This window comes from Alexandromys fortis, unplaced genomic scaffold (assembly GCF_014885135.2).
Source record: "Alexandromys fortis isolate MF-2015 unplaced genomic scaffold, M_Fortis_MF-2015_v1.1 scaffold_199, whole genome shotgun sequence".
Taxonomy (NCBI): domain Eukaryota; kingdom Metazoa; phylum Chordata; class Mammalia; order Rodentia; family Cricetidae; genus Alexandromys; species Alexandromys fortis.
In genome coordinates this window covers 2,393,127-2,418,846 of record NW_026068074.1, presented here as the reverse complement: position 1 = coordinate 2,418,846, position 25,720 = coordinate 2,393,127, and the positions used below count along the sequence as shown (strand labels likewise).

Here is a 25,720-nt window from a genome sequence, read left to right as displayed (position 1 = left end):
CACTGTGGGCCTGCTTTACCTTCCTGGTGAGATTTCTCTTTTCCTTCCCTGCGAGGGTGTCCACACAGCTTGCTAGTGTGTGCCTGCTTCCTTCCACTTGGTTATCCTTCTGCTTCTCCACACTTTTTAAAAGAGACCTGTTTTCATGTGTGTGTGCATGCATGTGCGTGCGCAGACACACAGACACGCACGCACACAGGCACGCTCTGGAAGAGCAGGATGCTCTCTTGCCCGCTGCCATCTCTCTAGGCCTGTATGATTTCTGATGTCATTTCACTCTTCCTGGCTTTAGGATAGGACAGTGTCTCTCAACCTGTGGGTCGAATGACCTTTCACAAGGGTCACCTACGGCCATTGGAAAACACTGATATGTACATTATGATTCATAACAGTAGATAATTGCAGTTATGATGTAGCAGCAGAAATAATTTCATGATCAGGGATCACCACTACACTAGGAACCGTATTAAAGGGTCGCGGCATTAGGAAAGTTGAGGACCACTGAGGTAGAGTGTTTCTTCCTTGTCAGCCTGTTTGGCTTTTTCCTGTGTCAGAATGCCAGGAATCACCACTAGATGGCATACAGGACCTTCAAGCTTGCTTCTGAAACTGCTCCTTCCAATATCCTTTGTGTTGATATCAGGGACAGGCAAGGAGTTGGGAAACTTTACATAGGACTCAGGAAGCATTTTGTGCAAAAAAGGAACTTACTTCTGAAGTTCAATGTCAACTGGAACTTTAAAAAAAAACCTAAACTATATTTATTTATTGGAGTGGGGACACATGTGGACTACAGGGGTAATATGGAGATCAAAAGACAACTCACATGTGGTATGGTGGCGCACACCTTTAAGCCCAGCACTCGGGAGACAGAGGTAGGTGGATCTCCGTGAGTTCAAGGCCAGCCTGGTCTACAGAGCCACTTCCAGGACAGCGGAGGATACACAGAGAAACCCTGTCTTCAAAAACCAAAACCAAACCAAAATATAAACAAAAAACCCAAACCAATCCAAACAAACAAAACAAAAGACAGCTTACAGGACCCAGATCTCTCCTCTACCATGTGTGTCCCGGGGATCCACCTCATGGTGGTAAGGTACTCTCACCATGTGAGTCATCTCATTGGTCCAATCAGAACTTTGGATACCGAGGTAGTCTAGAATCTGGACAGGAAGGGACACTAAGACCCCAAAGTGAACATCTCAGGGGCTGTGTGGGGACAGCCGGATCCTTTGGTAGCAAGTAGTGATGCTGGATTCTTTATGACTAAACATTGGCACCCATGGCAGACAATGGTTTTTATCTCCAGAGGCTGCAAGTGTCAGATTTCACAGCAGGAGGTTCACGCCCCCTGGTGGTAAATATTGACATTCTCCTCCGACGACCCGGGAGGTGGTAAACCAAGCTGTGTCAGCCTGCTGTTTGCATTTGCAGACTTTCCTCCGCCCTCCATTTCAGAGAAGGGACAGGCACTCTGAAATAACTGTTTTATTTAATGTCGGGTAAGAGTCCTCACCTCTGATCTGCTCGGAGTGGGTTTTTTTTTCCTCTCCCCTCTCCCAGTTCATAAACAATTACGTAACCTGTCAAATATTTTGTTTTAGAAATTGAACTTCAAAGGATGAGCTAGGTATTGTTGTCTTGCATATTTGTCGGTCCTCAACCCCTAAAATAGTCTTGGATGTTCGTTCATGAATTTGACAAACTGTGACGTGGTTTTCTTAATGTGCCCTGTAGGACACGGAAGAGACAGTGTGAGAAGTAGCAGCTTGCCCTCTCCTGTCTCCACTCTATGGAATTTACAGTCCAGCCAGGAGACAGGGATGAGAAGCAGTGTGCTGGTTGCAAGGAAGCACTGTCCTTCTGCTTGATGGAGACTTTTCTTCGGGTCCCAGCAAGGGTCTGAAGAAGGGAAGGCAGGAAGGGCCTGGGGAGGTCTGGGAGATCAGAGGGAAGTTAAAAGTCCTAGTGTGTGAGCATGCTGGGTGTCCCTGGAAGAGCAAGCAGTACCAGTAGAGTTAGGGGGAGGAGGCTGGAAGCCCACTCCAGGGACCTCAGCTTTGACCCGGGGTGCTACTTAGGACTTAACAAAGCAATGGATCTTTTAGTAGGAAAGAGGGTTCCAGGTGCGAGAACCCGAGGGTACCCCAGAGTTGCTGGGAGACTAGCAGAGCTGTTGAAAGGGAAGGGGTGCTGCATGGAAAGGTGGGTGTGGAGGGTATGTTAGGTGCTCAATTCTTGATAGGATTGGGCGTGGAGGGGCAGACTCAATGCTCTGCTGACTTAGTAGGTAATTGATAAATGTTACCCGCGTACTTCCCTACAGCCCCCCTCTGAATCATCACAACGTTTACTTGGCTCCGAGACCACTAGTGCCCCACTGTGCCCTTGCCCAGTTAACTTAGACTTTTCTGGCTTGTCTTTCCAGAGCTTTCCCTGCCATCTCCAAACCTGGCCTTCTGGAAGCGACAAGCTTCCATCATTAGACAGTCACTGCTGAGTGCTGTGCTGTTTGTACAACTCACTTTTGTACCGAAAGTGCACGCTAAATACTGTCAAGAGTGGTGACCATAAACTTTCATTTTGGCCCAGGCTGAAGGAGTCTAAGCTGAAGCTGAAGTCCAAGCCAGGACCATTCTCTGCCCCTCCCCCAGAAAGTCCATGTGCATGCTCCCCCTTCATGGTCTGGCCACTGCAGACGCTACCTCGGAGCCTGCCAGTAAGCCGCGGCAGGAAGACCTGCGTACCCCTCCCAACCTGCAGCTGAAACAATCATTTTTCTAAATTTTTATTTTATAGCAATTGTCATAGTTAGAGAAGTAAATAACACATTTAAAAACCTCCTCAGGGCCAAAGGATGCCAGAGTATTTACAAAGACATGGGGTAGGGGAGGCAAGACAGGAGCGCGAGGCTCAAGGGCTTGGGTTCAACCCAGGCCCTGCCCCAGACTTGGACAGATGCCAACCACCAGCACTGTGCTGTGGGCTCAGGGAGCATCACACAGCCTGGGGCCCTCTACTCACAGGATCTGGTGGGAGACCTCTAGCTAACTGAAGGCCCCACTTCCTATCCAGGAAGCTCCCCTACACCCCACAAGCCAGTTCAAGGGGCCCCTGGGAAGCACCAAAGGACAGGGGCAGTGTGAGGGACACACAGGCTGGGACAGGTGTCAATAGGTGATCTGGCCTGCCCTGGGGTGAGACAGAGACACACACATACGTGTGCGTACATGAACAAACTATACCTTCACAGAAAAACTGCAAAGGGGGAGGTTTCTCCTGTGGGTTTTGTCTTCTAAGTCTCCATGTCTACAATGTTAATTTTTTGCTATTATTATTATTATTTTGTTTCTTCAACAGTGACAAACTGAGGTAAACATCTGTAACCAACACCTCTCCTAAGGGGCAAAGGGTCCCAACCCAACAGACAGAGACAGTACCAGTGGTGGCAGCAGGAGTGGAGCCTGACCCAGCCTGAGTCCGGTTCAGGGTCAGGCTGGTTGCTGCCTCTGAAGGATGGGGCTGGGCTACGTACCTAAAGTCTCTTCTGAGGACTACCAGATACTACAAGGGAGATACTACAAGGGAGAGGCCTCCCACACAGGATCTCAACAGAGAGAGGGCGCACATGGGACACGGGATGTCTACTGTGGAATCTCGCTTCCTTGTTATTGCAGATCAGGATGGAGAGGCCTAAGGCAAGAGGAGAAGTAGCGGCTGGGAAGGAGGGCCTAGTGGCCCCAAGTGGGCCAGGGCAGTGATGGGGGCCTTCTGAGATTCGGCTCTTGGCAGGAGGAGGGGTTTGCTACTTACCTGGCATGTGGGCCCTGTGTCCACTAGGGAAGTGGTGGCACCCCAGGAAAAGTGGGACCAGGCCCTGGAGCAACCACAGTTTGTAAACTGGACTCAGGCAGGGCAGGGAGACCTATAGCCCTTTGTGGTGGGAGCAAGGGGTTGTGTAGAGAGGTGGGGGCTTCAGGCTGAGGGGTGGTTGGTGCCCCTTGCAGCTAGCCAGCCAGCCCCACTATGGAACCTCCTAGAATGACCCAGAACTTTTGGAGGGACCCTAGGAGAGGCAACCCAGGCTGGTCAGTTGGGTGGTGCCAGGCAGAAGGTACAGCCTCCCTGGGCTGAGGTTATTGCAGGGGTTCCTTAAGCCTCCACATTGAGGAGTCCCAAAGGAGAGCAGGGGCAAGGTGAGATCCTGTTTTGCTGCTGAAGAACCTGAGCCAACAGCAGGTGTCTCCTGGGATTCCCTGAGGAGTGTGGTAAAACACAGGCCTGGCTCTTGGCAGCTGCCTGGTGAGGTGTCCAGACCCTCAGAGTCACCAGACACACATCACACTCACTCTGACTTCAACGACTTCCTGTCCCATCCACGGATGCGCTCCTCCCCTGCAAGGGTACTGCCCTAGAACCGTGAGGCTCGCACACGTGATTGACAAACCCCAGGAATAACTGGCGCAACTGTTTCCCTGCTTGCTGAGTGCCCAGGGAAGGAGCAGCTGGGCTGTGAACGCACCCCTTACCCTAGAGACACAGGAGTGCCAAGCCTCCGTTCTCCTGCCATCTGTTCCCCTATACTCTCGGGAGGGGTACCTACTGGAACTCTGTTCCCAATGGCCTTGTGGCTGCAGTAATGGCTCTCCCTCCTGGGATGTAAGTACCCATCAGCAGGAAGAGGTGAGGGGGCATCTCTAGTATTCGGGTCCGTTCCTGCACACAACTTTTGCTACATTTAGGGGGCTTGGCCTCTCCCTCTGACCGCCTGGGCACCACTGTTGTTAACCCAGTGCCTGTTCCCAGCCAGTTTCTAAGGGTCTCGTGCTCATCTCTGCCCAACACCAAAGGCCCCTTTCTGTGCCCAGGTTTGGATGGAAGATTGTAGGGTGATCTGCCAAGGGGTGTGAAGCGCCAGGAGTGTCCAGGTTCCAGAGCTCAGTCTGGCCCACAAGCTCCCAGCCTTTGTCAGGGGCCTCGGCTCCTCTGGGCTGAGGCCGGCCACACACATGGTCATCCGCTAGCTATGTCACCAGCCCACCACCGACCCGGGTGTCTGGGCCTCCTAGTCTACACTACTCCCTCCCACCGCGCTGTGGCTGCTCCCTGTCCCCAGTACGGGTTGGAGCATACGCTGCTTCCCCCGCAGCGGCTGCGCTGCTCCTAGCAGCTCAGACGCAGATCTCGATGGCCGTGGCCAGCACCACCTGCCCTTTGCTCTTGTCCGCACGGCCGTCGGTCCTGCCTGGGGGAGCGGACGGAGCCAGACCAGCCTCGGGCACGGGCACGGGCACGGGCACCGGAACGGGCACCACGCTGGGCGGCGAGGACCGTGAACCGCTGCCACTCTCGGTGAGCACTGTGCGCTTGAGCGGTGCAGGAGCCTCGAGGCGCAGGGGCCCAGGCAGGCGGTCCCCAGGAGGTTTGCGTGCACGGTGCGAAGGCCGCCTCCGAAGCTCAGATGTGAGCTCGTGTTTGAGGAAGCGGAATACCTCCTTGGCGGGCCCGCGACGCTCGGGCTCCAGAGCCAGCAGCCGCTGGAACATGCGCAGTGCGGGCTCGGTGAAGCGGCGCCACTGCGAAGGCAGCCCCGGCAGGCGGCCCCGCTGCCAGCGCACGAACTCCTCGAAGAAGGCATCGGCGCCCGACGCAGCCTCCCACGGGAAGTTGCCGGTGAGCACGCAGAAGATAAGCACTCCGAACGCCCACACATCTACGCCTGTGTCCACTGCGAAGCCATCGGCACGGCCCGCCTGGCACACCTCGGGCGCTGTGTAGGGTATAGTGCCGCTCACACGCTTCACACGGCAGCCCACGCGCCGCGTCATGCCGAAGTCCGCCAGCTTCACACGGCGGCACTCACGGTCAAACAGCAGCACGTTCTCGGGTTTGATGTCGCGGTGCACTAGCTGTCTGCTGTGCATGAAGTCCAGCGCCAGCCCCAGCTGCTGCACACAGCGCTTCACCGTGTCCTCGGGGAGCCCCACCTGCGGGGGACAGGAAGAGCTGCTCAGGGGTAGCCAGGTACGCCTGCCCTCACCCCAGTTCCTTCTTTTAGGTCCTGTCACCTTGGGGGCCACAACTCTGGGCCTGCCTTGATCCTGATACCTATTTGCTTGTCCTCCTCCCAGCCTGGCAGGATACCCCTCCTGTTCCTTTGCTAGGTGTCTTGACCCCAACCCTTAACAAGTGGAAAGCTCCAAACCAAGTACCAGAACCCCCTCCACTTGCTCCAGGGTTACCTTCTCTGGGGCCTCAGTTGGGATTACAGGCATGCGCTACCACATCCTGCTTTCTGGTTCATCAACCAGTCCAACTCCTTCCAGGATTTCATACTCTAGCAGCCCCAAAGGCCATCTCTCCTCTCTCCGACACTAACTGAAATTACCTGGGGAGGGATGATGTCAAACAGGTCCCCAGCAGGCGCGTACTCCTGGGCAAAGACATAGCATTCCTCAGTCTCGAAGACCACGTCAAAGACCTTGATGATGAAGGGGCTGGATGACAGGCTGTTGGTGATGCTCACTTCACGCAGGAAGTTCTTCAGCTTTGTCTTGCTCTTATTCACAAATTTCAGGGCCATTTTGGTGCCTGGCAGGGCCACAGCAACGACAGTGAGACCCTCTCCCTCACAGATAAACCCCCACATCTAGCTGTACAATCTGTCCCCGCAATTCGGCTAGTGGACCTGGTCAGCATGATGTCCTCGCGGCACAGTTAACACCTAGGTCCACCCAGCAGATAAGGCTGACCTGAGTCGTCTACGTTGCAGCCAGGAACACTTATTGCCTCCTGCCCCAAGCCATTTTCCTGACCTACTGTCTACTCATCTGTCATATTTGTCTCCCCAGCTAATAACCTTGGCTCCCTGAGGCACAGAAACCTGCCTTGTACTGGTGTCTCCAGAATTTGCCACACAACAGGTACTCAGCAAATATTAGCCAATGGGTGCGTAAGAGAAGCCCCTGTAGGACACTGGTTCCCCAAACTGGGCATGCACGTGCAGCCTGCTGGGCGTGCAGCTATGCAAAAGCAACAGAATGCTACACATCATAGGCCCTGCCATCAACACTTCACGTTCACCTTCCACACTACCAATGACCCAATAAGGTCAGCATCGGTTCCCTTCTTTCCTAAATAGAGGAACCGGGTTGCATTGCCCAGGGTCACACAGAAAGCAATAACGTGCCCCCATACAAGTGTTTTCCTGCTCCCATAGCTGTCCCACAGGCTCCTCCTGCCCTGGAAAGTAGAGTGCCATCCCAGCTCAAACACACAGTAGCTCCATGGCCTTGGTTGGCTGGCTGAACATCAGGACATGTGTCTTTATCGGAGAAACGTGTCCAGACCAACCCATAGGAACATTTTCCCACGCTTCTACCTAATGAGTCCCGTTCCCAAGGACCTGTCCTCACCTCTGTCCAGTTCCCTAGGTGTCGCCAATGCTCTCCAATCACAATTTCTAGCAGTGTCCTGTCCCTGGGCACATCTGTCTCAAAGGCACCCAGATGGCCCCCAAATAGCCTAGCCCCTCAGTGTGGGCCCTTTGCTAACGCCTACTTACTGTGCAGTGTATCCCTTTCCATATGACTATCTGCTCTGCAGCCTTGCTGGCCCTCTATCCAGGCATGTCCCCACTCCAACCTTAATACCCTGCCACATTATCAATCACACTCACCTGTGCCCTTGTAAGCCACCAGGTCAACCTTCCCATAGGTCCCTTTGCCCAGCTCCCGGACGAGCTCGTAGTGCTTGGTAACGTCACTGGCAGTCAGTGTGCGTAGCGTCAGTGCTTGCATGTCTTCTGTGAGGAGGGGCACTCCGGCACCTGGTACAGGGGCGGCCCCCGGCCCGCAGCAAGGCAGGGAGCGGAGCGGATCAGGCTCTGGGCAGCCCATGTTCATCTTCTCCCTGTTGTGAGGTACGGCATGTGAGTGACAAGCAAGCCCCTGCTTCATCTCCCTCCTGCTTCCCCAGCACCTAGGAACTTCCCAGCCGGGCCACAGGAAAGCTAAGCATCGTGAATCCTGTCACCACTCCCGGAGTTTCTGGAGATAACCACTGTCCCTCGTTAGGTCACAGACCCATTCGTCTCGCGCTCTACACGCTCTAACCCACACAGTGCCCAGCAAGCACAGGTTTGTCACACAGCAGCAGCCACACATATGCTCCCATTCACAAGTTTTGGGTTTCTGTTGTGGGCGGTGCTGGAGGGGGTCAAATCTAGAATTTACACATGTTAAGCATGTGACCTGTCACTGAGCACAGTCCTAGCCTCAGTCACAGTGACGATGAGGCACCTGTTAGCCAGGTGTGTATCAGAGCCTTTGGGGACCCCAGCCCTGTGTGGCTGCATGAGAACCTTTGCCCTCGTGGGTTTATGCGTCAGAAACATGGATGGCAAACACAGCAAACACACAAATGGCATTTTACAGTCAGATGCAGGGTGGGCTCAGTAGCATGAACTGGGGTCAGTTAATGGCAGCCTCTGCCATACCAAACCTCAGCCACACCATCTCGCCCCACACAGGCAGGAGAGTGCTCCTGTGGCCACACGGTCGTAACACATTGCCCTCTGGTGCATACGATACCTACGGTCTTGGGGCCTATCCCACAGCAATCCTGCTTTCCCTCCGCCCCATTATGCCCACAGCTGGGCTGGTCTTCATGGATATGCCCCTCGTGGCTACTGGATGTTTCCACACAGACTATCATCCTTGAACGGCCCTGCTGCTGTTGGGGGTACTGAGCACCACGTGAGGTGGAATCAGAGGCTGGAGACTGACTGTGATGGTGAAACCAATACCCAACTTGGGGCCCTCATTTCTGTTTCCCACTTTATTATGATTTGCTCCATTTTTCCGCAGTTTTACTGAGGTTTGCTTGGTATATGATAAACTACATATTTAAAACACGATTTGATGAGTTTGAACAAATGAATATTCATGAAGCCATCATTGCAATCAACATAACGAGCATATCTGTCACTCCAACAGTTTCCTTTTGTTCCTCTAAGCCTGCTCTATCTCAATCCTTATCTTCCAGGCAACCGTCCAGAACCTTCCCTTCTTAGCTATGGGGTGCATGTGTGCTAGGAGCAGAGCCTCTCCCAGGGGCGCTGGGCAGGCTGGGTGCATGCACATGAGTGTATCGGCTGGGCTGGAGGTCAGCATTCAGGCCTGCCGTCGGCTGCCTCTCATGCACTCCCCTTGGGCCTCTCAACCCACATCACAGCTATTCTGAGTCCTCTGCTCCCTGAAGGACACAGCAAAGAGCTCCATCCAAGCCACTCAGGCTGGGTTCGGAGACCAAATGTCACTTACTAGTTGGACAGGTTATATCTGTACCTGTTTCCTCATCTAGAAGATTTAGTAACAGAGCCCACTTCCCATGAGCCATTGTAAGGTTAAATAGGCACGAAGCACCTGGGGCACAGCAAGTACTCTGTAAGTGTGTGCCTTGCCAAGTCTCCAGTCACAGCCCCAGACAGGCTCTGTGAGGTGATAGGTAAGGATGGTGCGGCTTCTCCTTGGCTTCAGGGCTGTCAGGGCCATAAGCCCATGCTCATTTGTGCGTTCACTCTTTTTGGACAAGGACTACAATTCCGAGCAGGAAGCTGGGGGTGCTGGGAGCACCCCATAAGCTCTGGCCAGCCACTCCCTTCCAGGTCAGACCCTTTCCCCTGCCTTCCCTTCCTTCCTGGCACGACCCAGCCTCCCACTTCACACAGAGAGGAGGAACATCAGGAGGGAACTTCCTGGCCTCCCACCAGACATAGGCGGAGCTCCATCTGTGCCATCCTCAGCAATGGCTGGGATGAGAGAGCCCCCCCCCTCCCACTTCTTCTGCTTCCCCAGGCTCCTGCTCTCTCCATTCATGAACGCGCTCTGTTCATAGACCCCGTTCTCCCGCCCCCAGCTTCAGCATTTTGCTGAGTTTTATTTTGACTCTAGCTGAGATGCCACAGCATCTCAGCATCACCCTGAGAGTCTAGTCTGTGGCATGGTGATGTTTGCATAAACCCGCCAGACATGGCGGAAGAACCAGTTCTGCTTCCCCAATGTCCACAACGTCCCAGGCTAGGATTCTGTCACAGCCATGACTGGACCATACTAGGGAGCTGGGAAGGGGGAGGGGCGTTTCCCTCAGCTTCAGGGCTTCTGGGACCATGAGCTCTGTCAAATGTCCACCAACTATCTGAGGAGGACAAGTTAGTACCCATGGTCGGCTTCCTCTCAAAAGGGAAGGACCACCAATTTTGAGGGTGTTCTCAGGCCACTGTCCCTAGCCATTCAAGGACAGTGTGTGGTTTTTCCTAAGGGTTTCTGGTAAGTACACAGTCCCCTTAATCTGGAGCCTTCCCCGCTCCCCAGGGAGATGCTGGGCTGGTCATCTGACATGTGCACACTCCTGGAGATGGAGACAGACAGCCTGATGTGTAGGCCTATGTACTCTCATGTTGCAACTCCCACTTAGAGCATCAGCCCTGTTCAGTCCCCTTACACTGCTTCTGCGTCCTCTGAGACGCTGGCAGCTGCAAGAGGTTTTATTCCTTCCATACCCAGGCCCAAGGGTGCCTCCTTGTGGGCCTCACAACTGTCCCTGGACACTCAAGCCAGTTCCGACCACCACCCCACACTGCCTCTGCAAAATTTAGAGGCTGCTAGTCAGGCCAGTGTTCCTAAGCAACCTTTACTTTCCACTTCCTGTCTCCCTGCCTGACCTCCATAGTGCTACAGTCCTTGGGTCCCTTTCCTCTATGAACCTCTGCTGCCCTGGCATACTGGTCCTGGAAGAGCTTCTATCTGTGTGTTCCCTGCTGGGCATGTTAGGGAAAATGTCTCAACTGTGCCCACCTGTCAACAAGCCAGAGGCCAGACCAATCCATCCTCTCTGTATCACTCCCTAAATCTACTGGGTAAGTTCTGGGGATACCCAGCCATTCTTTCCCACCGTCATGTTCTCCACAAGGTGTTGGCAAGAAGCAGTGTATGAATCCACACCTCTCCCTGCTGCGGTGCTAATCCCTCAGGTACATACCGCCTCTGACCCAGTCACCAAACATGACAGACACACAGGAGGGAGCAACAGAGATGGCATGAGCCTAGAACAGTCATGGCCTTGATCCTACTGTGAGCCATTTCAGTTGGGTGACCTATAGACAGCCCTGGGCTTCAGTTTACACATCCATACGTTAAAGAAAACAAAATGCCGGGCAGTGGTGGCATGCCTTAAATCCCAGCACTCAAGAGGCAGAGGCAGGTGGATCTCTGTGAGTTTGTGGCCAGCCCAGGCTACAGAGCCGAGTTCCAGGACAGCCAGGGCTACACAGAGAAACTCTGTTGAAAATTAAAACAAAACAAAACAAAACAAAACAAAAATCCCAACAAAGCAAAACCAACCAACCTAACAAACAAACAAAAAACCTTAACCAATCTGTACCGACTGCAGCAAGCCTGTCGTAAGGACCCAGCTAGTCCTAACTCCATAGTGCAGTGCTGCTACTGTATGATGAAAAGATGCATAACCACGGAGTGGCTTGCCCACAGTCACACAGCTAGCATTGGAACTGGATCCAAATTCCATCCTTTAAATCAGTTCTCTCCCAAGACAAGTGTTGGGAACAATACACCCAGATCCTGCAGTAGCGGGGTGGAGTCTCAGCCAAGCATACCCATATAATCCTAACAGTTCCTGTTGGCTGTCTGGTGCCACGGTTCGTTCCTCACAGTGATGTCACGTGGCTCCTGGTACACTGACAACTTGAGACCGAGTGCAGCACGACGTGCCTAGCTCCTGAGTGGCTGGGAAGATAAAGACACACCTAACATCAGGCTAACACTGTCCTCCAGGTGCTGACACACGTCCCCTCGAATGCACTTAGCTATAGCCTCTATACCTCTGAGCCGCCAGCACCAGGAAGCAGGTTTCTGCTGACCTCTGTTTCCTCCCTGCTTGGCAGGACATCCACCCACACTCTGGGTGACTGCTGCCCCAAGAGACCCTTCGGGTGGTGCACTTCCAGGGTGTGTCCCCTACTCGCCCTGAGACTCATCTGGAGCTTTCCCCAGCCACCAGGCGGGCTGCTGTCCTGGCCATCTGATATGTATATACTCCAGGAGACGGAGATGGGCAGCCTAGTGTGCTGGGATGGCAGTCTTGGCTCCGCCACATGCTGGAAGGCCACCATAATGGGGGAGGGTTTCCCAAGTGAGAAGCAAGACTGAACCGCCTACCACTTCCTGTTGGCAGGCAGCCTGGGTTGGGCGCCACCCTGTGATGCTACACCCAGCACAGTGCTTTGGAACTCTCATTCCTTACCATAAGCAGAGACAAACACACACAAGCCATAAATGTATGCACACATACAGACATACAAACACGCTCACACAGAGACATCCAAACGCACAAACACACAGACACACACACACACACACAATGGCACCAGTTTGGCAAATTTTTCCTGAGTCCTCGCAACACCTTGAGGAGAGGGCAAGGAGCTGCCTGTGTTGTACAGAAGCAGCTTACTTGCCATGTGACTTATATACCCATGAACACCTTAGTGGCCTGGGTAAACTTACAGACCCAAGCAGCCACTGCCACTATCGAGTGATGTTTTCTGCTCTACAGATAATAATACTAGCGGCTCAAGAGTCTTCTGACTCGTCTGTGGCTATGGCAGTCAGCCAGCTGCTAGCAAAGTCTCCTCTTCTACAGTACAAAGTCACCACACTTGTCAGCTTCCTTCATGTGGCCATGTGGCTGGCTTCCCCCACTGGGATGGGAACACAAGTGACGTGTGCTATTGCCAGCTCAGGACTTTTTCCAGTTGCAGAAGCCTCCTGGATGCTGGCTTGAACAGAGGACCCCCAAACCCTCAAACGTGGTAGAGGCACAATGGAGGTGCAGCAGCTCGAGTTTCCAAGGAAGGGGGTAAAGATTACTCACCCTGTATTGTTCTGTGAGCTTCTAGTGTGCTCCAACCCTGAGGCACGGCTTGTCACAGCAGCTACTGTGAGCAGCTAGTCTCAGTCAAAGGGTATGGAGCCAGGAAGCAGAACTATGCTTTGCACCTGCCTGGAACACAGCCAGGTTCCCCAGAATGGTGACCAGAGACCAAGGACAAAGATGCAACCACAGGAGTGGGTGGAGCGTGACCCATCTGCAGAGAAGAGAGCTTGCCTCGTCTTGCCTTGTGGGAGAATAATGGCACTGTGTTTATTGAGCATCTACTCCGTTCTGGGTGCCCTATGCTCTGTGTGCTAGATTTAAGTCAAGGAACCATCGCAGCAAGTGACATGGCTGCTACATCCTCACTTTATAGAAATATCACTTCCGAGCCACATAGTAACACCTAAGTGCCCCCTTCTCCTTGTTCTTCTGAGATAGTGTCCTGCATAGCCCAGGCTGGCCTCAAACTATTGCTCCTCCTCCTCAGCTTCCTGGATGTTGGGATTACAGGCCTGTGCCGTCATGCTCAGTCCTAACAGCCATTTGAACAGTATTAAGAGGCGAGACCTGGCCAGATGCTGGGGCATACACCTTTAATTCCAGCACTGGGAGGCAGAGGGAGGTGGATCTCTGTGAGGAGGATGAGACCTGGGCAGGGCAGGTGAGATGGCTCAGTGGTGACCAGAGTTTGATGCCCAGAATACTCTTTACAGTAGGAGAGAACTGACCTCACAAGTTGTCATCTGACCCTCATTCATGTTGTAGCACACGGATGCCCACCCCCTACACATGTGCCATGTACACATTCATATGCACCAACACTAATACGTATGATCTTTAAAAGCGACAGACCTTGGAGGTTGTTTAGAGGCTGGGTCCTTCCAAGGGCTCATCCTGACCTTTCCCTGTCTCCCTCCCACCTTCTACGGCAGAATGCCCCTTGACCTTGACATCCTAGCGTCTAGAACTGATATACAGCTCTGCTTATTATAAACCACCTAGCCAGAGGTCCTCGGTGGCAGCAGAACTAAGCAAACCAGAACAGATATGGGGGCATCCGTGGACTCAAAATGGCATTAGGCAGAGCTGGCTTCAGATCTGAGGCTCCTGTCCTGTGAGACTTTTCAAGGCAGACACAGGCAGATGTGGTACAGAAGAGTGTATCCTCCATCCCTGGTGTGCAGCAGAGGTTAGCGCCTACCTGCGTGTGTATGTGGGGGGAGGGTAGTGTGAGGGGAGAGTAGAACCTAAGGATTCCAGCCAGGCCTTCTTTGTTTTCTTGCCCTGGAACTTGGTGTGCAGTCCAGGTTGGTCTAGAACCTGTGGTTTCCTTGCTCCTGACTTCTAAGAGCTGAGAGTACAGGAGCCACAATGCCTGGCTCTAGCCAAGCCTTATACTAGGGTCCTATGTTCAGGTCCCCTCACTTAGGTCCTGGACCTTCACTGTGTCCCTGGCAAGAGCAAACTCCAAGCGAGTCTTAACAAAAGCCTGGCCTACAAGAATTCCCAACTGTAGGATACTCTGGATATGATTACTCAAAGTCCCTGTGAAAAAAAATAGAATGTGGTGGAATTTCAGAGCCGAGTGGAGGGCAGCACAGTGACCCCTTCCCCCGCCATAAGTGGAAGGCAAGGGAGCTGCAGGTACATAGCCCTGGCTTTCATGAGGAAGCCAGCTCTCTACACTTCAGCCCAGGCTGAGGTCAGATAAACTGCTTTTTCTTTTTTTCCTATCCTGCACTTGTTACCACACACAAGGTAACAGACCTGTGACATTTTCTCACATGTCTGTCATTGCACTTTGTCCCACACTCCACCCCAGCCAGACTAAAAGTCAGATTTGACTCAATCCTTGCCTTGCTCACACAGCTGCAAAGGTCATTTGACTGTTATTTGAGACGTGGTCCTGCCAGGGTGGCACTGAATTCACCATTCTCCTGTCTCCGCCTCCCATGTGCGAGGATTCCAGGTGTGCAACACCATACTTGGCCTTTGCAGAGTTGCTGTGGCTCCTTGAATAACCATGTGCCATTTCCTTGCTCAGCATCAGTTCCCCTTTCTTTGGGTAGCGGCCCCACCCTCTGCCCATGTGTTCACAAGGGTGCTTTCTATACTGTTAGGGGCAGGCTTGCCCGACCCATGGGTCAATTAATCTATCTACCACAAGGTGGACATGTACCCAAAGGTGACCTGCTGCAGCCACGCCCTGGGACTTCTGCTGGAGCTCTGGAGAACCAGCATCCTCCACTCTGGGTGTGCCATGGAACCAGAGGACACAGGGGTACAGCTGCTGGGAGCTGGCTGGCCACACCAAAGGGGGAAACCTGCCTGACAAGGAAGCAGAAGAGATGTGCTGACGAAGCATGCCTGAGGCCACTCTACTCCTGGACATTTATTTCATGAATCAGTGGGTTTCTGTTCTGGCTTAATTAAGCCAGTTGATTGGGTTTATATAACTCTCAAGCTAGTCTCCAGACAAGTGTACCTAAAACCCAGCGAGAAAGCCACGAGCTCCTTGAAAGCCAGCCCCTGCCTTAATCATCTTGCTATTCCCAGCACCGAGCCAGGGGGTGACAAATACGGGTGAATAATTCCTTCGTGTTTGGGAAGTTGTAACTTTTTATATCTTGGCTTTCCTGAATGTGACCCTGCAGGCACAGCTATTTCCCTACCACCACATGAAGGACTGTTGGCCCCATCCTGCAGATGGACAGACTGATGGCCAGGGGCACTGCACCTGCTCTCAGCCATACAGTTAGGTCAGTGGCGGGCTGGGTTAGAAGCTAGGATGTCCTTAGGGATGAAGCGCTATGGCCTTCTACCAGTCTCAGGGTGGAGGTGCCAACAGAAAGTGACAATAATGAGCTGATACCTACGGACCATCGACCCCTTATACTGCCCCATAGCATGGGGACTATTACTGTCTCCAATTTACAAATGAAGAAACTGGGGCATGGGTGTGGTTGTTTTTTTCCTTCTGTGTCTGATGCTTGGGATTGAGCCTAGGGAAGTGTTGTATCCCCAGTCCTTTTCATTCTGAAACAAGAGTCTTGCTACGTAGCCCAGTCTATCCTCAAGCTTTTGACCCTCCTGCCTCAGCCTCCCAAGTAGCTAGGAGGGTAAGCATATACCACTAGGTCCAGATTGGTCGTATCATTATAGTAAAACCATCCATCCAGGAAGCAGGAGTACCAGGCATAATCATTCCACGATCCAAGCTAAACCGCTGCTTTACTCTCTCTAAAGTGAAGTGCTAAAAATTGCCACTTATTCTGCCACTTAATCTCTGCAGCAACTCCTTTTTCATAGCTGAGGGTCAGGGGGCCTGCCCAAAGTCATGCAGCCCATCAGTTCAGGACCAGGACCAAATCCTTAGCTTCTTGGGTTCTACATCCTCTTCTTTATTCTTAAGTCTTCATTCAGCTCTGGGTACTAGGTTTTCCAACATATCTTCAGCACCACAGACCTGGACAGCACCCAGGGAAGTGCCTACTAGAGGAAGAGTGGGGATAGTGGGACAGCAGAGGGGGGGGGGCGCAGCCAGGGATGAGAAAACTACAGAGCTGGGTCTCCAGTGCCAATGCCCAAAACTCTCACAGTAGACACACCCAAGATGTGCCTAGCTTTCTACTACTGTTGTAAGTAAGTGGCCTTGTACAGAAGCAATTTGACACTCAATGGATACAAGTGTATCTATATAGTAGCTTCTAGAAATAAGCTTGCAAGTTAAAGGGTAAGTGGGTTTGGAATTTTTGCAGAAAGTGGGGGACCAAGTTGTTATGTTGTTGGAGGCTGCTTCTGGGAGAACATAGCAGTGGCCACCAGCTCCCCTGAGCTCTCTGGGCCTCCAGATCGCTTGTCAGATGGTTAGTGTTTCTTTGACAAGGGGAAAATGAAACAGGTTTCTCATTTGTGTGCACTTACATTGAGTAACTCCAGATGTCACATATTAGTAGCAGTGCTTGACCTTGACCCAAACTGGCTTCCAACTTCCAGTCCTCCTGTCTCAGCCTCCACAATAACTAGAATTGCAGATGTGTGCCAATGTGCCAAGCTACCATCTATTCCAGAGACAGCATTCAGAGTGTCGTCCCCATTTCCACTCCGTCCACTAGTCCCTGCCTCATTCCAGTCTTTCCACTGGCCATGTCCCCTGTGACTTGCTTCTGTGCCCCACCCCCACCCAGGTTTCCCTACTGTTCGCAGGCAGTCATATTCCAGCCTGGGGCTGTTCCTTCTGCCCGGACAACTCTTCCCTCTGTGCCCACGTGGTTCTTCCCTCAGTGTTCTGCTTGGATGACACCTTCCGAACCAGGGCCACATCCCGCCCGCCCTTCCTTCCCCCGCACCTTGTTCTAGTTCTCCCCACTAGAACGTAGCACCTTTGGAATGCATTACATAATTTACTGACTATGATGACATCTATTAGCTGTGTCTTTCTCCCACTTGAACTAAAGCACCCAGAGGGCAGGGATTTTGTGGCTGGCCTTATTCATTGTGGAGTCCCCGGGAGCTGGCATGGTACCTGGTACAAATCAGGTGCTTAGTAAACATCTTTTGGATGAACAACTGGATCTCTTGGAAGGTGGGGACTAAGTGAGGAAGGATGAAACCTTACCAAGCACAACCCTGCATGGTCTGGGGAGCAGAAAGAAAAGGCTGGGTGGGGCTAGGTGGCAGGTACCGTCAGAGGATGGCCAGATGTTCTCCCTGAAGGCTGTCGCTATGCTCCATGCTGGCTTACCCAGAACCACATCTGCTTGCACTCTGACTCTTCTGCTTACTGCTGAGAACATCATCATGGCACATGCCTGTTTCTACACCCAGCACTTGTGGGTCAGGCCCACTAGGAAACCAGGATTCTAACAAGTCCTCTCCTTTGTCTTACTTTTTGGGTCAGGGTCTTGCTGCTAAACAGCCCAAGCTGACCTCAAACTCAAAATCTTCTTGCCTCTTCCTGAGTGCTGTGTGTACAGACAGACATACACCCACCATGCCTGAATTGTCTCAGTCCTTTGACAATAATACGTAATTCATTAAATACTGCATTCTGGTCAAAAAAGCAGAAGGAAGAAGAGGACATTCACTTCAGTCCCCTTCAGGGTGCAAGGCACTGTCCCTTCTTAGCAACATGACCCTGGGTAGGGTGTGCCCTCTACTGATAACTCAGTTTGCGCATCAGCAGGAACAAGGCTGAGATGCCCAGTGGACACAGTATGCTACAGTGAGAACTCAAAAGGTAGTTCTCACATGCCTGGCATGAAGCAGATACTTGGTAGGAACTGGCCAGATGGCAGGACCTGGAGCCTAGTTCTCCTGCTGACTGTGCAGGAAAACTTGTCCTGATCCACACACAGAGGCCATCTTTCTGCTAAATCTTACTCCCGAACCAGCCGCAGCTAGAAAAGTCTGTGATTACCAGGCTCACCCTCCCCAGGTGCCAAATCCAGAAAGTGGAGACTTAGGAGTGTCGCCAGGTCAAGCCACGAGACACAGCTTCCTCACCATCCTTGCCACCAGAGCCACCTGCACATCACTATGCTGTGGTGCTCCAAGACTGACTTAGCATCTGCCTCCCTCTCTTCTACCGGCAGCCCAACCTTCCCTAGGCACATTCTCGGTCGCTACTGAAGTCGCTGACTCTGTTACCAGATAGGTTGTCTAGCCTCTCTGGTCCTTTGGAAGACAGGAGCCTCAAGCCCCAAGGAGTAGGGCCCTCAAAGAGGCTTCTAGGCTTTGCACCTAGAAGATGCAGGCAATGTGGCACTCAGGACTCACAGGGCACAGAGGCCATTGACCATCGGCTGATGGGCCAGTGACCTTGGCTAGGTTCCCCCCAGTGAACAAGCATGAGATGGTTGGTTGCGCAGAGGCTCTCTAGGGACCTGGGCTCCTCCCCAACCCCAGGTCTTCTGCCCTCAACTACAGAGGGAGAGGGAAAAACAAGCCTGCAGCCAGAATAATGGCCTACACGAAGGCTCAGGTGTTCACTACTATTCCTATCAGAGGGTCCTGTGCAAGCTATCTGTCCCCTGAGTTTCAATTTCCTCCAGCAGATGGGTGTAAGAGCTGAAGATTCGGTTCAGTGGCAGAGCACCTGTCTAACATGCCCAGGGCTCCAACAGTAGAAGGAAAACGGGTAGAAAATGGTTCAAGCAGTATTTACAAAAGCCGCCACTTAGAAGCCACTTAAAACTGCTTTAGACACACTGACTCATTTAAACCTCAAATACCCTTGGGAGGAGCTATTTATGTCTTTACAGCCAGGGAAACTAAGGCTCAAAGACAAAGATTAAGTGGTTATGTCCTGGGTCACACAGCCAGTAGCGGCTTAGAGATGACAAGCTGTGCACCTACTGTGTGCTGTGCGCTGCCCCTGGATCTGAGGGTACCCGGGAGTCCTGCAGCACAGGCTTGAAGAAACTTGCACTGTGCCGTGCAGCACACAGGCACCGACGGAGAAACAGACGCATGTCAGACAAGGTGTTATCCTGAGGGAAACGCCAGGGAGGAGAGGAGAAGATGCTGCCAAGCATGGCAGCACAGCCCTCAGCGAGGAACCGAGGCCTGGGGACACTGCGCTGGGACAGCAGAGGACACAGCAGAGGCCCAGAGTGCAGGTGCTGAGGGCTAATTGATTAGCAAGCTGAGTCAGGAGGAAGTGAGGGAGGGTGGTCACTGTCTGGGAGGAACTCGGAAGACACCCCAGGGAAGTGGCTTTCCCTCTCAGGAGCCTGAGAAGTCCTCAAAGAGGCCAAGCCTTGTTCCCAGAGAGTGAGGCATAGCATGTGGCCCTGACCTGAGCCTGGAACAGGCTGGTGCCCAGGTGACGTCCTAGAGAATTTCAGCTCCACCAAGCCTCAGGCTGTGTGTTTGAGAGAAAAGTGACCAGAATCTTGCCTGAACCCCAAGACCAAGAGCCTTGGGGAAAGTGCCTCACTTCAGAGCCCAATTTCCTTCTTTTTTTAGACAGGGTCTTACTATGTAGTTTCGACTGGATTAGACCAGGCTAGCCTCAAATTTAGAGATCTGCCTGCTTCTGTCTCTCAAGTACAGCAAACAAAGCTGTGTACCACCATGCCTGGTCAGAGCCCATTTCCCTTTCCGCTCATTGCCTTTGAGGACTACATTACAGACAAACCTTTGGGGTACACCAGTTGCTATTCATAGCACTTCACAAACACCCATTTCCTTAGCCCCCCTAAGAGCCCTGCTGGACAAGCGCTAGGATCCTTTCTTACAGAAGAGAGTTCTGAGGCACAGAGAGGGCGCCTTGCCCGAGGCCACACAGCTAGACCCAGAGTACTTTTGAAAACTAAGCAGCCCTAATGCCTGGGTCAGAACTGGCAGCCACCCAGGGTAGTGACAGCCCTGGTGTAATCAGAGTCCTATTCCAGGGGGAGCAAGGGCAGCAACCCCTCCAGCCAAGGAGGAAGCTGACAGACAGCAGGAGCTGCACTGAGGTGGGCGGAGTTATACAGCCACTATGGGGTCATTCTCTCTGGTCTGACAAGGGGAAGAGGTGGTTCTATGATGCACAGCCCTGCCCAGTCTACCATCTGGAAGCCCAGAAGACCCTGGTATATTCTAGAACCCTCTTGCGGCTGTTCAAGCTGCAGGGAATGAGTGCTAGGCAGTGGGAAGCCACAGCAGGTCCCCTGACTGGGATCCGCTCCTCTGCATATGGCAGCAGGGAGTGGGAGAAGACCAAGGCGGGTAGAGCTGAAGCTCGCCTGCCTGGCTCCAGGCTTCCAGGCCTTTCCGACCACCTTGTCCGCCGGGAGCTCCGAGCACCCCTCTGCAGTCAGCAAACACAGGTCCCAACAAGCCTAAGGTCAGACTGATTACTGGACAGGCAGCTGGTGCCAGTTCAACCCAACCCCTTGGTGAACACAGGGCCGGGCTCAAATCCTGCCATGGGTTCAATGCAGGGTTAGTCTAGGGGCACAAAGAAAATCTCTCCACAGCCTGGAACTGCAGGCTGACAGTGAAAATGGCTCCACCGCTTTCCTCCAAGCCTGGCATTAATGACATGGCTTCTCGGGTGGGGGAGGAGCTAGGAGTGGCAGGGATGAGAAAAAGGAAAATGAGGTGGCCGAGTCTGAGCTAACCCTACACACCTGACTTTTACAGGGCTCCAGGGCTGGGCTATGAATCCTCTCTGCTCTACGTCTCAGAGCTCTTCAGCTCTGCCAACTACTGCCTTGAATGACTCCCTGCTCCAAGCCCTACACTCTCTACAGCAGCCCCCAAAGGAAGCTAGGCCAAGTCCGACAACCTGCTGTTGACCTCAGTTTACCCATCTGTGTAGAGAGGACTGAAGTGAAGGCCCTCCAAGCTTTCTCTTCTCTGGCTTTCCAGGATGGAGTTCTGTGTTTTGTTGGTGACCGGGTGGGGGCTTGAACACTGGGCAAAGGATGCTGCTCAAGCCTGCCATATGCAGGGGTTCCATTCCCAAACCAGCAAACAAAACAAAGTAACCTTGCCTCTCCCGGCTTCTCACATTCCCTTAACATGAAACTGATTGCCAAATAACTGGGCCAGAGCCAGAGGCCAGCACCAGGCCCCAGCCACCGACCTTGGCTTTGGAAGGTATGCCAATCTCCTGGTCGGAAGCCTGCTGTAGCCTGAGGTCAAGAGAGATGGCAGAGTGCCATGTGGAGAGCACCAACTCCGCACTCCCCCTGGGCTGGGATGCCCTTAGCTGCTTATCTATACGACAGGAAGACTCCTGTGTAGGCTGAACTAAGGTCAGAAATGGGCCAAGGCCAGGGTCTGCCACACAGAATGAGGTGAGAGACTGTTAGGTCTTAGGGGCACACAACAGCCACCACTGAGCAATTGTTTTCCCAGCTTCCACTCCACCCTGCAAACCTGGAGGTCAGCAGCAAGGCTGTAAGGTCACATCAATAAAGAACAGGTCAGGAGTCCTGGGGATACCTGGGGGAAGGAGCATGTGCCCTGTCCAAACAAGATGGCTCTGGGCCTGAAGCTGCCACATCCCCTGTTTTTTCAAGAGCATCCCAAAATCAGCATCTGAATGTGAAATCTTCCAAAACATTTTGAGCACCAACAACAAATGCAGACGTGTGAAATACACTGATCAGCAGAATGGGGCCCTAAGCTGTAGTTTCCCAATGCTAAGGCATCAGGCTGTAGGCTCAACAGTGTTGGTGTGGCCGGGACAAGACAGCCCCAGACTCCTGAAGCTGAGCCTGGATGTGCAGTCTCACAGCACATGGAGACATATGCCACTGTCGTCTAGGCTGCTCAGCCACCAGCCAATCAGACTGTGCTCTCTGCTATGTGCCAGTCCAAGCCAGAACAAAACAGGAGTTAGAGGTAGAAACTGCCGCCAAGCCACCCGAGAGTGGGGTTCTGGATGTGGAGATGAACCAAGTGTAGTGGGGGTACATAAATTAGGGCAGGCTGCAGAAAGTTGGGCTGCCAAGCTACTTTATTAGGGCTACTCAATGGGGAGCCACTGCAGGTTAGAGAGGAAAGAAAGTCTTCCTACCAGTCCCCTGCTGGCCTCATAATGGTTCTCTCTGGCCATAGTTGTTTGAACCTCTGCTCACCAGCCTCTGCTTCCACTTCCTTGCCTGTGGGGTGTATGACAAAGCCCCGGGCTCCAACCCACTGCACAGAATACTTCCAAGATGGTTAGGACACACCCAGATGCTCCTGACAGTCTGCCTCCAATCTATAGTCACCATGCTGGCTGCAGAGTATGTGGTTCACTGCCATTCTCTCTGGCAAATGCCATAGGCTTGATCAAGGTCACCCAGTCTTCGGGGCAACTGGTTTCCGCACATCCTCTGCTGGGGGTGACGGCATTGACCGTCCTTGAGTTTGCAGAAGTGCTGACCCACGCTACATCCTCACTCGTGGGGCAAAGCCGGCAGCAGGGTGGAGTCCAGGCAGTGGTGATGGGAAGGCATCAGCTGTTCAAGTCTGATATGGGGTATCAGGTGTCTCACGGATGGGGCCAAGGGCCGGGCAGGTTAGTCCTGAGAGCATGGTCTGGGCAAACACAACAGCCCAGGGCTGTGAGGCCAGATAGTCGGGAAGAGGTGAGGGAAAGCCTCGATTCCAGGGCTGGAACTTCAGACACAGCAGAGGTTTCAATGAATGAATAGATAATTGAACAAAGGAACTTCTAGAGGGCTCTGTGCCCAGGGTCCTGCCTTCTCCAGCCTGTCTACTCACCTAGTACCTGACTCTGCACCAGCGCATGTCTGTGGAAGACTGAGAAAGACTTCCTACCCTTTCTTGAGGTCTCTGATTCAGAATTCAAAGGTACACCCCACCCCCAGGGTCTTCCAGCTTCCCCGGGGTCTTGGGGTTTAGGACTTTGTTGAGGGCCTCTTGATTGTGGATGCTTTGGAAGCTTAAGAAAAAACCCGGGCTCACTCCTTCATTGTAGAGGACACAGTGTTCCAGTCCTGGACTTGGCCCTAGGTGTTCTGGGGAGGGGGGGGGGTTAGGAAAAGGGAAGGAACTCAGGTTTGCTGTCCTTGGGACTTAAGAGGGACAGAAAGGTGCCCTGACCTGAAATGGCTTCTTCACTTAGGGTACCTCCCCTACCCAAAAACTAGCTGCTCACTTTGAGAGGGCTTGCCTTCTCCCTGTTCTGCAGGAAGCACAAAGAGGGAAAAGAGGGACCCGGGTAAAGAACCCTACTGTGATCCGAGTTGGGATATTGGAATCAGAGAAAAGAAGAGCTTTCCTCCGCTCATTCTCTCAAACACGCCCCTTCCTTGCCCTCTCAGACAAAGGCACACACCCAAAGCCCCAGCTGTCACCCAGAGCTGCAGAATGCAGGCACCTCTCACCTGTGGGCGCCTCAAATTTTCTTTCGGGGTTGGGGAGGCTCACTTAACAACTCACCCTGGCCTTTGGGGGTTGGGACATCTATATTTCTTTATTCTTCAAGGACCTAGGGTCTAACGCTCCAAGCTCGATTTATAAAGGAGACTCTCCAGCCTCTTCTCCCTCTCCAGGGCATAGCGACTACTCTCTCTGGGCGTCCGAAGCTGTGCCCAAACCTCAGAGTTGGGGGTGGAGAGTGGGGGAGGGGAGAGGAGGAGGGGGCGGCTCCTCCAAGCGAGACACAAAGAGACGTCCTTCAGCCTGGGCTCCATGGCGACGCTGAGGAGGGGGAGCACGCACCCATTACTTCCTTCCCCACCTGCAGGGCTCTGGGGATCTCGGTGGCTACTCACCTGCCGCCCCTCACCTGGGTCCCGCTTACCTGGGCTGGGGCCGCGGGGACGCCGCGGCAGGGGGTCTGGGCGCCGTGTCGGTCTTCTTCAGCCCGGCCCGAGAGGGGCTCAGGGCACCACCACCACCACCATAAGCCGGGACGCGGAGGGCGTCGCTAGGGGCTCGGTCGCCCAGGTCCCGGGGCTTTGGGGTGCCCGCGGCTTCTCGTTAGCAAGAGGATCTGATCTCGCTGTCCTAGGTTTGGGGGACCCTGTGTGCTGGAGCAGCAGGGAGGGCTACCGCCCCGAAGCTGGGTCGCTCTGTGTCTTGAGGTGTGCGGTTGCAGCAAGCAGCTCTTAGGGGGCCCGGGTTGGAGCGGTCGCCGCGCGCTGGGTCCCGGTAACCGCGTGCGGGGCTGGAGGTCACGGCTCAGCCGCTGGGGGGCTCGGGCGCCGCCGCTGCGAGCAGCCCGGCCCTGCGGGCCCCTGCCCCGGCCTGGCGCGGGCTGAGGCTGCGGCTCCTGCTTCGGCTCCCGCTCCACCCGGTGTTCGGGCTCCAGCGCCGGCGCCCGCCCGGGCTGCGCTCCATCGCGGCCTCGCGGCTCCGCCTCCCGCCGGCGCGTACCTGCCCGCCCGCCGCTCCGCCCTCCGTCTCGCGCACTGCTGCACGCGCCTTTGTCCGCCGCGCCGGGTGCGCGCCCCGCGCACGCGCACTCCCGCCGCGCACTCCCGGCGGGCGCCACGGGAGCCAAGTGATGCCCCGCCCGCTTGCCGTCCGCGCCGGGTCCTAACGCCCGCCCGAAGCTGCCATAAGCTCCTTTTTCTAGGTCAGAGCCCAGGAGGGGGCGAGAACGAGGTTAGAAAGGGCTCCGGGGAGTCGCAGAGGGTCACCTGGTCCAGCTGCTTGGTCCCCGAGGGATCAGACTGTCCCAGACTCTTCCAGCCTGTGCTTGTGGGGCGGAGCCTGGATTTGTTCCCAAGAAGGAAAATATATCCGAGCTCTCCTATTCAGAATGCACTCACTCATTCAACCACCGGTCCATCTGTTCACCCGCCTGTCTGCCCATTCATCCTTCCACCTATCCATCCGATCTCCACGAGACCTCAGAAAATTACCAGGCTACTCAGAGACCTGGGGTCTGCGGGTCCGTGTATGTCTCAGGCTGAACCTGCGAGCCCTGCTGTAAGGAATCAGTGAGGAGTTAAGGTGTCTTAAGCAGAACAGAAGGAAGGGGGCTCCTGGGCTGAGGCAGCAGCTGTGCGAAGACACCCGGGTGCGAAGAGCTTTGTTCATTAACCGGAAATTGGTAGCCTGGGTGCAGGTGGGGCGGACAAGCAGCGATCGCGATGGAGTGGGAACACCGTGTTCTTCCGGAGGCCCAGTCTCTCTTCCGCGCCTCATCCCCGCAGCACACTGTTTTCTTCATGGAAAAAGCCCCCAGCACACCCAGAATCTCCCCCTCCTTTTAATCACTGATCAGATTGTTTTCTAAAACCAACATCCTCTTCCCAACCACTCTGTCTGCTTCTGGAACTTTCAGAACACAGGGTATTGCAAACTTAAG

At 53.7% G+C, this 25,720-nt stretch overlaps 1 protein-coding gene across 1 annotated transcript; it reads right to left on the bottom strand.

The window, feature by feature from the left end:
• Positions 1-1,248: 1,248 nt before the first annotated feature.
• On the bottom strand, positions 1,249-24,753 carry Sbk1 (SH3 domain binding kinase 1). The gene is made up of 4 exons (XM_050121591.1): positions 24,206-24,753; positions 7,679-7,911; positions 6,389-6,591; positions 1,249-5,987 (listed from the first exon to the last, which is right to left on the bottom strand). The coding sequence occupies exons 2-4, from the start codon at positions 7,902-7,904 to the stop codon at positions 5,172-5,174; spliced, it is 1,245 nt and encodes a 414-aa protein (XP_049977548.1). The 5' UTR covers positions 7,905-7,911; positions 24,206-24,753; the 3' UTR covers positions 1,249-5,171.
• Positions 24,754-25,720: the final 967 nt, after the last annotated feature.